Source organism: Aspergillus flavus, chromosome 1 (assembly GCF_009017415.1).
Source record: "Aspergillus flavus chromosome 1, complete sequence".
Lineage (NCBI taxonomy): Eukaryota > Fungi > Ascomycota > Eurotiomycetes > Eurotiales > Aspergillaceae > Aspergillus > Aspergillus flavus.
In genome coordinates this window covers 3933559-3948832 of record NC_092406.1, presented here as the reverse complement: position 1 = coordinate 3948832, position 15274 = coordinate 3933559, and the positions used below count along the sequence as shown (strand labels likewise).

At 47.1% G+C, this 15274-nt stretch overlaps 5 protein-coding genes across 5 annotated transcripts; 4 read left to right on the top strand and 1 right to left on the bottom strand.

Annotated features, from left to right (window-relative positions):
- Positions 1 to 4671: 4671 nt before the first annotated feature.
- F9C07_1101404 (uncharacterized protein) lies at positions 4672 to 7754 on the top strand. The gene is made up of 4 exons (XM_041288184.2): positions 4672 to 5262; positions 5309 to 5594; positions 5679 to 6633; positions 6694 to 7754. The coding sequence occupies exons 3-4, from the start codon at positions 5750 to 5752 to the stop codon at positions 7445 to 7447; spliced, it is 1638 nt and encodes a 545-aa protein (XP_041140532.1). The 5' UTR covers positions 4672 to 5262; positions 5309 to 5594; positions 5679 to 5749; the 3' UTR covers positions 7448 to 7754.
- Positions 7755 to 8061: 307 nt separating this feature from the next.
- On the top strand, positions 8062 to 9849 carry F9C07_1466 (MRS7 family protein; the record flags this gene model as incomplete). The annotated part of the gene is made up of 3 exons (XM_041288185.1): positions 8062 to 8128; positions 8220 to 8710; positions 8776 to 9849. The coding sequence occupies 3 exons, from the start codon at positions 8062 to 8064 to the stop codon at positions 9847 to 9849; spliced, it is 1632 nt and encodes a 543-aa protein (XP_041140533.1).
- A 958-nt stretch (positions 9850 to 10807) lies between these two features.
- Positions 10808 to 11868, top strand: F9C07_1465 (uncharacterized protein; the record flags this gene model as incomplete). Its single annotated transcript, XM_071508112.1, has 3 exons — positions 10808 to 10913; positions 11094 to 11477; positions 11540 to 11868. The coding sequence occupies 3 exons, from the start codon at positions 10808 to 10810 to the stop codon at positions 11866 to 11868; spliced, it is 819 nt and encodes a 272-aa protein (XP_071365878.1).
- An 85-nt stretch (positions 11869 to 11953) lies between these two features.
- Positions 11954 to 13121, top strand: F9C07_1099058 (uncharacterized protein). Its single transcript, XM_041284001.2, has one exon. It carries the CDS (start codon positions 12166 to 12168, stop codon positions 12955 to 12957), a length of 792 nt encoding a protein of 263 aa, XP_041140535.1. The 5' UTR covers positions 11954 to 12165; the 3' UTR covers positions 12958 to 13121.
- A 164-nt stretch (positions 13122 to 13285) lies between these two features.
- F9C07_1464 (uncharacterized protein) lies at positions 13286 to 15061 on the bottom strand (the record flags this gene model as incomplete). Its single annotated transcript, XM_041288176.1, has 5 exons — positions 13286 to 13797; positions 13859 to 14044; positions 14110 to 14604; positions 14678 to 14882; positions 14945 to 15061. The coding sequence occupies 5 exons, from the start codon at positions 15059 to 15061 to the stop codon at positions 13286 to 13288; spliced, it is 1515 nt and encodes a 504-aa protein (XP_041140536.1).
- Positions 15062 to 15274: the final 213 nt, after the last annotated feature.

Genomic DNA, 15274 nt, shown 5'->3' with positions numbered 1-15274 from the left:
GACACACCCATGCAAGGGATACTCTGGTTTTGCACCGCCTGCCCCGATATCAACCGCCAAATCGACTATCGTAATAAGTAGATGACGAATGAGTTCGTCCTAGAAGCATAATTTCTGGAACACGGGAAATAAACTCATTACTAGGCTAGTAGATAGGAGGTTATGTGGCATCTAGAAAGGGTTTGAAAGACCGCGCTGAAATATATCCGAAAAGGTAGACTCGGAAGGTAGTGCCCGCAGCGCAGCAAGGAAATCGTCCTTGGGTAGGATAATACCGCACTGAGCAGGTGGATCCGGTACCTACCGTGGTGCCCAGTCTCCACACTTTTGGGGATCATCGTCCTTGACACCGCAATTCCCTTGGAGGCCGATCCAAATGAGTGGAGCGTCACTGCACCGTGAGCAACCGGTATGAACTCGAAGGCCACTAAACTTTGGATCAGCACTCGATCGCGTTAGGCTCTCCATGTGTTCATTCTCCACAACAAAGAAAACATTCTATGCCATGCGCCGCCACATTTCTCAGTAGTCTTTTTCGCCCGATATTAGTGACGAATGCGAGGACGGATAGGCATCGTATCCGCGTGTTCTCACTTTTCTTTTTCCTATTTTCCTCAACAGGCGCAACTTTCGAATGGCTCTGTATCCGGGTTGCGCCGGTCCATAGACACATAGAGTCTTCGTGCGCCACAGAATACAGTATTCATGACATACATACTCTTGGATCTATCACATTCAGCGTCTTGCGGTGAGCACCAATTATACTTCCACTGACAGTGTCATAGCACAGGAACAAGATAGAACGGTGTAAAACAAGAAAGAGAGCCCCTCTTCCATTTTTAATTCATGTGTACCTCAAGCCTTTCCTCCTGATTCCCAAGGAATTGGACCTGGACCCGGGTATCGTACAACGCTAATTCGGATAACCCTAACCGTCACCTCTAATGCCTTATGTCTTCCGATTATAGTAAGTTAAATGTTCTTATTTAAATAGCTCAACTTTTTCTTTTCCTTGTGTAACAGGCAACTTTCTTTGCCCCTCATGTTGGTACAACAATTATGCAGCAGTATGGCGCATGGATAGACTACTAGTATAACTAAACTTGGTAGGAAGAAACTAGCGCGGCGTTGTTCGCTGTGATGGTAGTACCCGTTACATGCAGCAAAAGGTTCCGTAGTACCTGATACTATATCATAACCCATTTATCGCTACATTTAGCGTATTATTAAAGTGTAATCCAGCTTGATTAGTTATTCTCGGCTCTTCTGGTAACACCTTGAGCAAAAGAAACGCCTGTTCGGAACTGAAGTGCCCCGGGCCCGACCATTTTCTACAATGAACGGAATCAAGCTTGATATTATGGATAAAGATAACTTAGTGTCAAACCACAAGAAGCTCGATCATCCCGCAGTCATCCCTGAGATTCTCCATAAATAGCTGAAAGCTTGTTCCCAAATGGGGAATTTCACGAAACATACTCAGGTGACAGCCAGGCCCATGACATCAGAAGAGAGAAATAAAAATAATAAATGAAAATAAAAAAAAGAAAAGAAAAGAAAGTGAGCTTGCAGAACACGGCACATCTCCTGAGAGCAAACTTTTGCATGCACATACTAGAAGTGATGGTACCGAGTGCATCACACATGGCAACCCAAGGATATGGACACATTCCTCCATTGTCCAAAGACAAGTTGCCCTCTACACCTTACCCAATTTGTTCACAATGAACGAGAACTTGAGGCATATCCATGCAGGCTTAGCAAGCTATAACTTACCCACATGGCTAGACCGGACACTAGTAAGGCAGTTTCTAGGATCTCCCTGGAACGGTTCCTCTATCCCTGCACTAGGCCCGCTGTGGTGGTAGTAGCTATACCCCATGGTGCATGCTCGCGTCTGGGTTTCAGCCTTTCAGTCATTAGTTCCCGTGTCGCTCGCGTAATCACATCTGTCCTACCCATGGTCCCTCAGAGATAATCCCAGTCTTCTGGGTATCCCTGTGCTAAGAGCAAATCCCGTTCGCTAAGGCCGCCTGAAGCGGGCTGAAAGAGACTGACAAATCCCCAGTTGTGATTCGAATATATCTCGATTTAGGGGTCGATCAGTCGTAGATAAGTCAAAGTCCCGGCCGAGGAAGCACTTCCACTGAGCACGGTTTCACTTACCCTGAGAACAGCTGACTTACTCGTACCATTCCTGGTGAACTAGACTTCCGGCAGGGGGCAAGGGATGCCTCCGCAAAGCGGGATACGACATAGGCCCGGAGTTAACAGTAAAGTTTCGCTCTGAGGCCCAGCCCGCCACATAGGGAATGTATCAGATCGGAGAACTGAACGGCAAATGAATAATGAATTCCCCGTTCTAAGACATAGATCAAGGGAGTTGCAAGTGACTATACCCAGTTCGGCCCAGGGCTACCCTTGGATCATAGAAACTAGCACTCAACCCGTCCCAACGAGGGACTGTACAAGGTTACTACGCGTGCATGCATGGGAGCTCCTTTTCTTTTGATCAGATGAAGCCAATTACTCACAGCGAAGGGTCCCAATGCACCGGTTAGCCTTTGGTAAACTATCCGTACCCTCTCAGTGAATGCCACAAAAGTAAAACAGCGTCGTTAGGGTTACTAAGCTCTAGATATATCTAAAATCTGGAGTCGCCGTCAGCAGTAGCGAAAGGGTCCAAATACCGACAGCATTTTCAAGAAGTGGGAAGATATTTAGTGCTTTGACAGTTTGTTAATGATGACCAGAAACGTGGCAATGGAGTTTGCTCCAACAAATCTTCCCTAAGTATGTACAGTACGGCTTTCTCGCATGCATCCTTCCGGAATGCAGCCTTCAGAGCATATAATTAGCAACACGGCCATCTTGTACTTCATACCGACCGATGATTGATGCCTGATGCTCTAGGTTTTATATCGCTCTTTTAACTGATCAACTCTCCAGACTACTGTGTAATCTGCAGTAACCCATTAGGAAGGCATGCTACCAGCTGGAACGACGTTAGAAAAAAAAAGAATGAGAGGCAGGGGTGAGTTGTTCCTAGCGTCACTGCATAAATCACATAGTAGATGTCATATCCCCTGGACAGTCCAGTGGAGTTTATAATCACGAAGTCGAGCAGTTGTAGAAGAAGCTTTAACAGTGACCAGAGCTTGAAAAAGGACCCTACCTTGCCCAATGCCAGATGATCCTTGGATCCATGCGTTAAGCTCTGTCAGGCATGTCCACCCACCACTGCTGAGCTTGCGGTCCCAAAGTTGCCAGTGAGATGAGACACTTGGTCTCTAATGCTTACCTGTGGCACGTTGAAGAGTTGATACAGCGCAGGGGCAAGCTCCCAGAGGGTGGCTAACGGGGTAAATATCCGGGACCGCATGGTACAACCACGTGTGGCCGAAGTGTCAGACGTCTTTGTTGATTTTCCTTGGACCTTTTCCTTGGATATAACAAAAGAAACGATCAAAATAGGACAGGCGACGGATGCGTTACAGAGGTATCTCTCTGTTCTCAAGACACTATCCGCTGCATGGGATCACTGCATTTCGAGAGACACTGATACAGAGAATAGTAATACACTTCTCTGTTCTTTACCTCACATAACCGGCCTCCTACTAAAGGACGTCTTCGGAATGTGTGGTTAGCTAGAAAGCTCATTTTGTTGATTTTTATGTGTTCTGGAGAGAAGGCGTGGGCCACCCGCAAACGATAGCATAAGATCCCAGCGATGAGTAAATGGTCACACTAGGAAGGATTTGGTCAGTACTTCTTGTACACATACCAACGATCACCTACCAGGAGCACTAGGAGGAGCGGTAACATGCGGTTAGATTCTAGGCTCCCCGGCGCACCTGCATAGCTAGACGCTCAATAGTTAGGCTCTACCAGGTAATAGAAATTTGATTGATTGATAAGATCCCAGCCATTTTGTATCTTGATTAGTTCTTTTCGAAGGACTTTTCGGACATAGTATAAATCTAGTTATTTGAACCATGTCATGCAGGCCGAAACTTATATCTGAGTACCATGTGAGGAGAGAATTGTAGTTAGTAAAGCTGACTTAAGTAATCCGAAAGGAATCTTGAGTCTTTAAACAGTTTGTGAGGAAATATTAGCACATCAAAAGTCAACGAGCGAAGGCAGCGTACTAGTACATCGTGACCACTCTATACTCAGCAACAGCCACCAATTCGAAGGATTCTATTTGTGCGCATGGACAACAGATGATTCGGTCAGGGCTGGCCTGTGGCGGCGAGAGGCGGGGAAGACAACACCTAGAATCGAACACGCAATCCAAGATGACGTGAGCTTAGTTACTTATGTCGAGATTTGACAAGCTTTCACAGTAAGTAGTGCTCCTCGCTTCTCAATCTGTGCTTCAGTTCTTTCAACATAGTAAGATGACTCTAACGGCTATCAGTCTTCCTGAGCATCTTAAATACCAACAAAGCAATGGCGCCCTCATTTGCCAAACTTTATATCCCGGGTATATATCATGATATACAAGCATCTCAGACACTTAAGACACCATTTTGAAAGATGGTATATTTCTTCAAGCCCAGGTAGACTCCTATGTTATATTGTAGAGACTGCATCAGTAGAACCCGGAGCATATCAAGGATAAGGAATGCCTGGTACAGGTGACGGGTCTCAGAACTATGTAGCCAGGTCTCCAAGTTCACAATATTGATTCATCTGTTACCCTAGCTTGTGAGAGTATGTAACTTATCAAGCTATTTCATATTTCTACCGATTTTCACAGTTTACGTGCTGTTGAAACATCTTTTTCAGGGAGAGAGTAATACCCATATTCCGGGCGGGGTAAACTATATACCACGCTCTGCTTGAAGGGCTTGGCTAGCATTAAGGCGCTTCTGACGATTAGTATTATCTTGTCTGCTCATACTGTCCTAGGAAGACCAGCAGAGTTTTAAGACAATGGGATCAGAGCACTCAAGAGGGACATTGTCTATTTCTCCCTTGTCTTCATCACGTTGGAAACCTGGTGAATTTGCTCTACGAGGACCACGATATAGGACGTTGTTATTTTGGATACCAGCCACTTCTATTATTTGTTTTCTCTCCTACTTTCTTTTTGTATGCTATTAGTTCTCAACCCACGGATGGTGTCTTGTTCCTCCTTGAATGTCCTTGAGCTGCATCCACAGTAATGCTGAGGACAACGCATTCAACATCTAGACCGGGAGCGGTCTAGAGATTGATTGGAAACCCTGCGGGATCATGCACCCGGATACTCAGGTTTGATTGGTTCCTTAGGGGTAAGGCCCCATACTAATCAATGCAGATCCCGCCGCTGAGGGTCCAGAAGTGGACGAAGAACCAAAGAAACGCGGCCACTCAGCACTGACCAACCATAGCCTACGACGCGTGCACACTCAGAACCTCAACTTCCAACTTGTCCTCAACATCTTCCCTTTCCTCGGTTTCCCCCCCACACTTTGTGGTTTTCAGTCATTCGTCTAGCTCTACTGGTGGTCATGCGTATGGATCGTTGAAGGAGACTGGAGGACTTGGATCATTTGAGTGTGTATCGAAAGTTTGGAACCAACCTATCTACTGCGCTCGTCCGAGTAAGTACTTGGTTATTTATATCGGTCTTTCATAGATCGATACGGTACCCACTGATTCTTAATTTCCATGTCTCTTCTCTGAAGATATCAGATCGTCTGCTTGTGATATTTGATTGCGATTATCAGATCTGGCTGATCACGCCTCGTGGATAATCATGGGGATGCTAACGTTCGCCCGCTTTCTTACTAGACCCTATCCTCACTACCGTGACGGCCCGACGATATTCTCTTTCCAACAGAAACTCATCATGGAGGACGGCGCCTCCTACTCGACCGGTGACTCGCCTGATCTCCAGGCGATCCCAAGTGATGACATGCTGTCGGACTTGGACGATGTTGCAGGATCCTCTGATAGCTTTTATTCGCCGTCTGGCACACCGAGAAGGCCTTCCTTCTCATATCAGGATGATTGGGAGACCTTTCCCCCATTAGACAAGTTAACGGTCTTCGACTTGCTCGACAACTTCTCACTGTCCCAAAGACTCGAAAAGCTACAGCATACCATCAATATGCAGAAAGAAAAGATGAAGAAACAGCGGGAGAAGCTGAAGTACACCTCCGCAACCGCAAAGGATCGCGTGGTGGGAGAATTTAAAAGGCGCGTTCCCACTGCGGACGAGCAGCTTGACAAGTATCGCCGCCGTATGAAGGTCGGTGTTGAGCGCCTGGGGAAGCAGTGGAACGCAACCGCAACCGTTACATTACGTGAGAAGATCTCGTTCATTGCAGGTGTTCTCAACATTTTCTTCAGTGGCTATCTTATTGGAGCCCATCCGGAGTCTTTCTATATCTGGTTCACCGTACAGCTGGCCTACTTCATGCCGATTCGATACTATAGGTATCACGCGAAAGGTTATCATTACTTTCTGGCTGACCTCTGCTACTTCGTCAACCTATTATGCATGTTGAGTATTTGGGCCTTTCCAAATTCCAAGAGACTTTTCATTAGCGCGTACTGTTTGACTTTCGGCAACAACGCTGTCGCGATCGCTATGTGGCGAAACTCCCTTGTATTTCATAGTATGGACAAGGTCGTGAGGTAAGAGTCATGCTCGTTACATCCCTCGAGCACTATCTTATTAACTGACCGGTATCGCAGTCTGTTCATTCATATTATGCCACCGGCAACCTGGCATTGTATTGTTCACTTGACTTCGGCGGAGACATTGAAGGAGAGGTTCCCAGCGATCTACGACATTAAGTTCAGTGAGCCTGGGTCGCCGGACCACTTCTCGCTCCTGTCTATGATGGTCTGGGCAACAGTACCCTATACGATATGGCAGTTATCCTATCATTGCTTTATCACCGTGCGACGTGCGGAGCAGATTGCCGCAGGACGCCCGACTAGCTTCACATGGCTCCGCAAATCATATGCCAAGGCCTGGATTGGTAAAATAGTTTTAAGCTTGCCCGAATCGTTACAGGCTCCTGCCTTTATGTTGATCCAATACTTCTATGCGATTTTGACGATGATCCCATGCCCGCTCTGGCTATGGTCCCGCTGGGCTAGCGGGCTATTCCTGACTGGGCTCTTCATATTGAGCATCCACAATGGCGCAACATACTACATTGATGTTTTTGGCAAGCGGTTCCAGAAAGAACTGGAAGCGTTGAAAAAGGATGTCGCACGGTGGCAGTCTTCTCCTGAAGGCACAGCTAGCCCGACTATTCTGACATCTGACAGCGCTGTTGCCACCGGCACGCATGTCTTGGATGATTCTAAAGGTGCTGCAAAGAATGGAGGATCCGACAAGGCAAGCATTGATAAAATACCTCTGCTTGACTCTACCGTGACCGCGAGCGGTATAGAAGAGGCTGCTTCCGGTTCCCCGTCAGTGCGAGAGAGGAAATAGGTCGACTCTCAGTTCCAGATACTTATTTAGATGTTGTCGTTAGCGTCTCCCCGTCTTTTTGACCAAATTGCGAATTCTGTTACTCATGCAATTTTGACTTAATGATACCCAACTCACTAATCAGTCGTTCTCTGCCATGGTGTTTTACGAGATACACGCTTTTCATATATAGACCCGCTCTTGTTTCATAGCTGAAGACGCAAGTGTTTGCCTTTCTTGTTATGTACTGCCATAGAACGCCGAACAATATTGTTTTGTTTCTATCGTCAAGCTCCTCTCTGGTTTTGGTGAGGTATTTAGGTGGACCCGGTAGATTGTTGCCGCCGAGGAAATCGGCAAAGCTTATTGCGACCCCCGACTGATGAGATAAACTCCGGCGGCGACAAAATGTAAACTCCGAGTATCGCAGTCACGTGAATGACCGCTTCTGGACTCCAGAACTTAGGAAGAACGACGACACATCATCACTCCTTTGATATTCGTGCCAATTCCATTTGTGTTATCTACCTTGTGTGAAATCATACAACTTGCTGTATTATTTTGGTCGAAATTGTTGCCCCTCTCTTTCATTCTTACTTGCTCTTTGGAGCACCTCCTTTCCAACGCCTTCCGTTATGTCTGTCAGCATTAGATCGGCTAGACTTGTGCGCAACAATGCTGCATTACGCCCCAGTTTGATCGGTACGCTTGTGTCGCTACTGCTCGTGTTGTTTCTATGTTCTGGTATTGCTGGGAAGGCCACCTTTTATGACTAACATTTATTCTTAATCAGCCCGGCCGCGCTTCACGGGTGCATTGGGCGCAGTTTCAGCCGCCAATCTCCGGATCAATGGCCGAGGCCTTCCATCTCACATACAAGCCTTAGCAATTCTGGTCCCTCACCATGGGTACGCTACAGAGCAATCAACTTCTACCTCCTCATCGAGCTTTCCTCCGCCCGGTTTCAACGCCGAGCAAGCGAAAAAGCCCATCGTTCCAGAGCCTGCTAAAAATGATCAACAAGTTGTTCCCAAATCAGAATTACCAGTTACCCCGAAGAACAATGCTCAGAGCAAAGATAAGTCAAGTGAAGCAGGAGCAGTCAAGGAGGCTGCCGAGGAGAAGAAGGAGCAAAAGAAGTTGACGATTGGGCAAAAGATCAAGAAGGAAGCCCAGCATTATTGGGATGGCACCAAGCTTTTGGCCACGGAAGTCAAAATTAGTTCCAGACTAGCATTGAAGATGGCAGCGGGTTATGAGCTGAGCAGAAGAGAACACCGACAGGTTCGCTCCCCATCCCCTTGCCTCTACTTTTATGCTTGGCAATGCTAATTGCTCAATGCATTTAGCTCCAACGAACGGTCAAGGATCTTGGTCGCCTGGTTCCATTCTCTATGTTTGTCATTATTCCGTTTGCGGAGTTGTTGCTCCCTGTGGCTCTCAAGCTGTTCCCTAATATGCTGCCGAGCACATACGAGGGGCAGAAAGCTCGCGAGAAGAAGGCATTGAACCTGAGCTCTACACGGAAAGAAGTTTCTGGTTTCTTGAAAGATACGCTCAAGGAGAGCGGTCTTCCCGTGACGGCTGCTACCGTCAAAAATGAGGAGTTCGCAGAATTCTTCAAGAAAATCAGGACAACCGGAGAAGCACCTTCGACTGAGGATGTTATCAAAGTTTGCAAGGTTTTCAAAGATGACCTGACTCTGGACAACTTGTCTCGGCCTCAGTTGGTCGGTATTTGCAAGTATATGAACCTGAATTCGTTTGGCACTGATGCTATGCTCCGTTACAACATCCGACACCGCATGCGGCAGATCAAGCGCGATGATCGCGCTATTTTCTACGAGGGTGTTGAATCTCTTTCTGTGCCAGAATTGCAGATGGCATGCGCTTCTCGTGGTATTCGCACTCATGGTGTTTCCCCTGCTCGTCTGCGCGACGATCTCTCCACATGGCTCGATCTTCGTCTCAAGCAAGGCGTCCCATCTACGCTTCTTGTTCTGAGCAACGCATATGTTTACGCGCAGGGTGGTAAAGAGACAGAGATGTCATCTCAGATCGAAGCTCTTCAGGCGGTGCTGTCCAGCATTCCCGAGGAGCTGTTCCATGAAATTGAACTCGAGGTACACAATGCCGAGGGTGCTGCCACGAACAAGCAGCGTCTTGAGGTTATTAAGGAGCAGCAAGAGCTCATTGAGGAGGAGAACGAGCAGAACAGCGAGAACGAGGAGAAGGGTGTCGCCGCGCCTAAGGATCATGAGGATATTGATGACAAGGAAGAAGTCACCATTGAGGCCAAGTATCAGGGCCAATCCGGCGAGGCAGCCGAGGCTGTGGCCGAGGGCGAAAAGGTAGAAGAAGCACAGTTGAAAGACCCTTCGACCCAAGCCAAGGATGGAAAAAAGGAGACGACCTCCGCTTAAGGACTCGCCGGATTTGCATACTATGACATAGACTATCCTCCATCTGCTCTCCTTCCCACTCTTCTTCTTGTTTGTGTTATTCTTGATACGATAGACTACTTTCTTGTTTAATCTGCTTGATCATGGTCCACTGGCCTGTGTGGCTAGTTCTTATCTGCTCTTTGTCATACTACATGTATCCTTTTATCATTACTTAGTGATGTCTGGCTCCATAGACACCCGGAAATTATGTGAAATATACCTGCTTTGATGTGTTTGTGCCTCGCTCCTGACATTTCATGTACTTCGAATAGGAGGTCTAGCATCAGACAAGGCCAGTATAAAATATATTCATGGACTTCTCAAAGTGTCAGCTAGTTCTGCTTTCCTGCATCGCGAAACAGTATGCATAGTTCGTCCGAGTGTTGCGATGGAATAGTATACGAGGCTAAAAAGTCATTTAGATGCATCGGCTGCTGACCCTCGATTCTCCACTATAACCTCGGCAATCGTAGTATGTTGACGGATCATCTTCACTAGCATAATACCGACCCTCAGCATAAGCTAGTTCATACAGATCTAGTACTGGGATCTATCGCTTCTGCCATGCGGAGTCAAGCGATCACTCGAATCATCCTGGGTCCTCGCAATTTTAGCATTCAACGCCCAAGCCACTTACAGAAAATGCCACGTCTGAACGCTGTCTCACAGGTATGGTAGACCATTCAAGAACTCATCCTTTCCAGTTAAGATAGGAATAAAGTGTTTCCATGAATTTATCACATAATCCTTGTCTTATGTCTTGTGGAAATTCCTATCGTTCCATGAGTTGTTCTCATCTGTTTTGTTTCCCCGCATTATCTACCGAGGGGTTTTATGACGTATTCGGGCTAACAACAGTCGGCCCTATTATCTTCGATGCCAACAGGATGCGATTGATCGATTAAGATCGTATAAGCCACCACCAACCAATTATGAAATGGTCCCGTTGTCACGACGAGCGGCGGTTTTGCTGCTGCTCTATGCGGATCCTAAGGGGGATCTCCGGGTAGTTCTTACTATGCGGGCAAAGACTCTGAGTTCGTGTAAGTCATCCGCAGATTTGCTTAAACCCTGATGAGATACAATGGAATATATCGAAACAACAACAGCCTGACTCACGTTGTATATAGACGCTGGCCAGGCGGCGTTACCTGGTGGTAAGTAAGCCTGGGCATAATGACCGACAACATGTATCATCACTAAATCAACACCAATCACATCAGGCAGGGCCGACTCACTAGAAGAAACCCCATTTCAAACAGCACGACGTGAGGCGCACGAAGAGATTGGCTTGCCAGATAATGACCAATCGCTCCCTCAGCCCTTTGTCGTGGAGCATCTCTGCGAATTGCCGGCCAATCTTGCGAGAACGGAGCTTGTGGTTCGTCCATGTGTAGCACTACTTCACTCATATGATGAGAAGACCGGTCAGGATGCTGACCCTGAAGTGACATTAATCCCTAAATTGGATGCCAGGGAAGTTGCGGCGGTGTTCACGGCGCCATTTCATAATTTCTTACGTATGAGCGATGAGGGTGACTGGGGAGGAAGTCCATCGGATTGGTATCAAGGTGCTTGGACGGAGTGGCATCAGTCTAATTGGCGCAGTGAGTACATCCTGGCAGATATCTTCCCTTCCTCTGTCTGTTGGCCATGACTGACTAGACAGTGCACCAATTCTTCGTCCCTGTTCGACCTCAGTCGGTGGTCAGACCTCGCACTGCCAACCAACAACAGAAAGATGCTGTCAATGCTCTGGAAGAAAAGGAAAAGTCTGGTGTGTTGACACGCTATCGGGTTTTCGGAATGACGGCTCGAATGCTGGTGGATGTTGCGCGGGTTGCATACGCAGAAGAGCCGGAATTCGAACATAACAGCCACTTTGGAGATGAGCGTCTTATCGCTCAGTTGCGGAAAATGGGACGTCTAAGTCCTCTCCGAAAGTCTGGGGATATTCTGACGCGAGAGGATATGGAGAAAGCTGCCAAGCTCAGCTAATACAGGCAATATATCTGTATGTAGCATGCACCTACAATGTGAATGAGTTAAGACAGGAAGGTGCTCACACTCATGGGAAAGCATCTTAATATCATGATCAATGAAAGTATCGCTCCTTCCATATTCAGGCACAGATGGTATATATTCGGGGGGAATGTTCGATCAGACCACGAGTATGAATCTTCTTACATCCGCCACCCCTCCTAAATACTACCGTATCCTCTACCATTATATCACTTATACTTAGAAACAAATTCGATCACTTCATACACACCATTTTGCTCAACAAGAATCCAGATGCTACCCAAGAGAACCCTCAACAACTTCCCGCTGAAGATTCGCTATGAGATTTTCATACTCGCTATGACACCTCCGCATGCCGAATGGCTCGACCATCCAATAATCTACTTAAAAAATGACCGGGTGAGGGAGGTCGTCTGGGGAGACTTGGACCCAACTTATCACAACCTTCTTCTCACAGACAAAATGTGCCATTGGACAGCCGAGCGGGCTCTTTTCTCTCACTTTGTCTTCATGTACGCAGAGCCATTAGCTTTGGAACTACCATACAAGCTTAGGTGGAATATAAAACACTTCGCCTACCGCCCGGATCTTATGCATGACACCTCTCATTTTTTCAACTTGATTGACATTCGTCGACAGTTATCATATCTCACCACAGTACACATTGTGATCCCACAAAGGGGGGAGAGAATCTCGCAAAGGATTACGACCGATGCCGAAACATTGAAGTTTATTGCCCTCATTTTCCTTACGCGCTATCGAGTCGCTGTTGTCGGGCAGACTGAGCAGGATGAGTGTTGGGACATTGAATCGGGACAGGTGCTATACTCGGTAAGGAATGCACTGAGGGGGTTAGAAGGATATCGACATCTCAATATGTTCTACAAACCCCATGGCCAGAATCCACCCATCGAGTTCGGCTGTACGGATACCCTATGGACGAGGGAAGAAGACCTTGGACTGCTGGAAGACCGTAAACCAGTCGTTTCTGAACTTGAAAACATGGCCCTGATTCCTAGAATGAGGAGCATCTTATCGATCATGAGTACTTATAGCGCCACTTAGGAGACAGAGCTTATGGCTTCGGTAGATTAGCTTGTTCTTGCTAGGATAGCTCTGCTTAGTTATGTATCTTCATGTATTATTCGGGCTGTGTTGTCTAGCATTTTGCGATGCGGAGCTCTCGCATGGCAGATTGATATCATAATCCATTCTATGTTTAAAGGAGCTAAATTGCTGAATTTCCCATCAGGACAAAGTTCCTTAGTTGCTTCAATAGTGTACATTGGTATATATCCGATAAAGAAAGAAAAGAGAGAGAAAAAGCGCTATGGGGTGGGATCTATCAAATATTTCTGCTACTCGCAATCAACAAACAGCTCCATTAACTTCATTAGTATCCTTGGAACGCAAGCGACTGATGCGCTTGAGGGATACTGTTCCAAAATCCGGTTTGAGTATTTTGTCCAGGAGGTTGTGTGGAGATATGCTGTGTAAAATAGCCTGGAATACACGGTGCCGTGGCATTGACGTCTTTTGATGTATATACTCGATTGGCCTCATTGGACGACAGCATAGATGAGGTCAGGTCGGAAGAATAACTTGTGAGGCTACTCTCCAAGGAGCTCTTTCGACTAATGGAGGGAGTTGAAAGTGGAGATAGAGGAGCGCAGGCGATCTGACCCAGTGGCTGTCTTGCTGGTTGGCTGTGCTCGGTGGAGGAATGTGCATCGCTCTCGTAGCTTGGCTTATGACACTCGGACATGTTTGAGGCATCTCGCTTAGACTTGATAGTGAGGTTAACTAGTGGATTGGTGTTGTCGCTGGAGGAAGGCTCGTGCAGCTCGGCGTCAGCACCGGCCTCAGCCAAATGGACATGGGAGACGTGAATTATAGTGTCGCCGCCTGCTTCAGTGGTTAGTCCTACCGAATCTCCTAGTAGTGAGGTATGTCAAGGGAGTCATACTGATTTTCCCGTCTAGGTAGAGCTCTTCCATCTCTCGAACATAGTAAATCTCATCCAATACACGTAACCGCTCTGCCGGCATGATCTGTCGCCGTACATCTTGTCCGGCATCTTTGAGTTTATCTGCTGTTATTCCATGACTATCTTTCAATTCGCACAAAATGTGTACAAGGAGACGAATTCGTTCTGCATAGAGGGATTGAGAATCAGCATGGTGCCTCAGATGAGCGCCTGGAATGAATATGGCCTACCAGCTTTCAGGAGATGATCGGGCTCCCTATGTGTGACACCTGTCGGCCACCATTTTGGCTTCGTCAATTCTGGATCTACTCGCTGAGACGATCCTGCGGTAGTCTTTCGTCCATTGTATGGGTGGTTGACTTGCTTGCGCGGCTCGACTAGTTTGACGAAGGCCTTTGCAATTGCTCTGCAGTTGAGCTGTTGGAAGTTCTCAAATGCTTTTTCATAGTAAGTCCTTAAAAGATTCTTTTGCCCAAGTCGAAGTGCCGTCCACCTGATCGTTGCGCCAGGAGAATCCGAGTCCGAATCACGACGGACATCGGAGCTCACGCGCCTAAGGTTCCGCCTATGACGCTTGTTCTGCAGTGACTGCCATTCGCAAGGAATGAGCTCAGGCTGATACCAGCCTGCCTGATTATGGTGGTGGTTATGGTGTTGTTGTTGTAAAGTGAAGGGAGTATTGGACAAAAAGGGTTTGACATCGCCGTCCATGTGACTCACGGAGTCTGCCGCAGAACATCACCCTGGTTATTACTATGTTCTTCTTTTAATGCCCTCATCGACTGCCTCTTCACTTACTGGCGTGATAGCTTTGCAAATCAGACTGCCATCCGACCGTGGCCGATTTGAGAAACCTTTCCTTGACGTCGTGCGTGAAGATAGTTTTCTCATAACTCGCGATAGAAGACGAAGCCTCCACGCCGAGTTCTCCATTGCGGTTGATGTATAACAGAGCGAAGTGTGGGTAAGGGAAGTTGAATGTGGTAGTCGTCTGCGAGCATTCCTATCCATGATATCACATCAGACTGTGATGCGTCTGATTTAATGGGGGGCTCTTGCTCATACCGGTGCCTTCGACCGAGTCATATCGTGATATGGAAGCATCTGCGGCTGCTCTTCTTCTTTCGCAGCTATGGGCTGACCTATCGCATCCATACTGTACTCTGGACTGGTCATACTCATTGTACGAGATGAGTGGTATCTCGTTAAGGGCTGTTTCTGTTTAACGCCACTTGTTGCTGGTATGGTTTGAACGAAAGTAAATGCTTGAATGACAACGAGAATTAACTGTTATAGGGACACAAAAAGAGACAGCTAAGTCATGAGGCGTCTGCAGGAATTTAGAATTTCAGGGGGGTTCAATGAAACCATATCTACGGCCGAGAAGAAGCCAAA

Excerpts from the sequence above, each read along its gene's own strand:
- F9C07_1101404 (XM_041288184.2), top strand. The coding sequence starts at position 5,750 with ATGGGGATGCTAACGTTCGCCCGCTTTCTTACTAGACCCTATCCTCAC. Across the intron at positions 6,634-6,693 it reads AGTATGGACAAGGTCGTGAG|TCTGTTCATTCATATTATGC; the intron begins GTAAGAGTCATG and ends CCGGTATCGCAG.
- F9C07_1099058 (XM_041284001.2), top strand. The coding sequence starts at position 12,166 with ATGCTACCCAAGAGAACCCTCAACAACTTCCCGCTGAAGATTCGCTAT.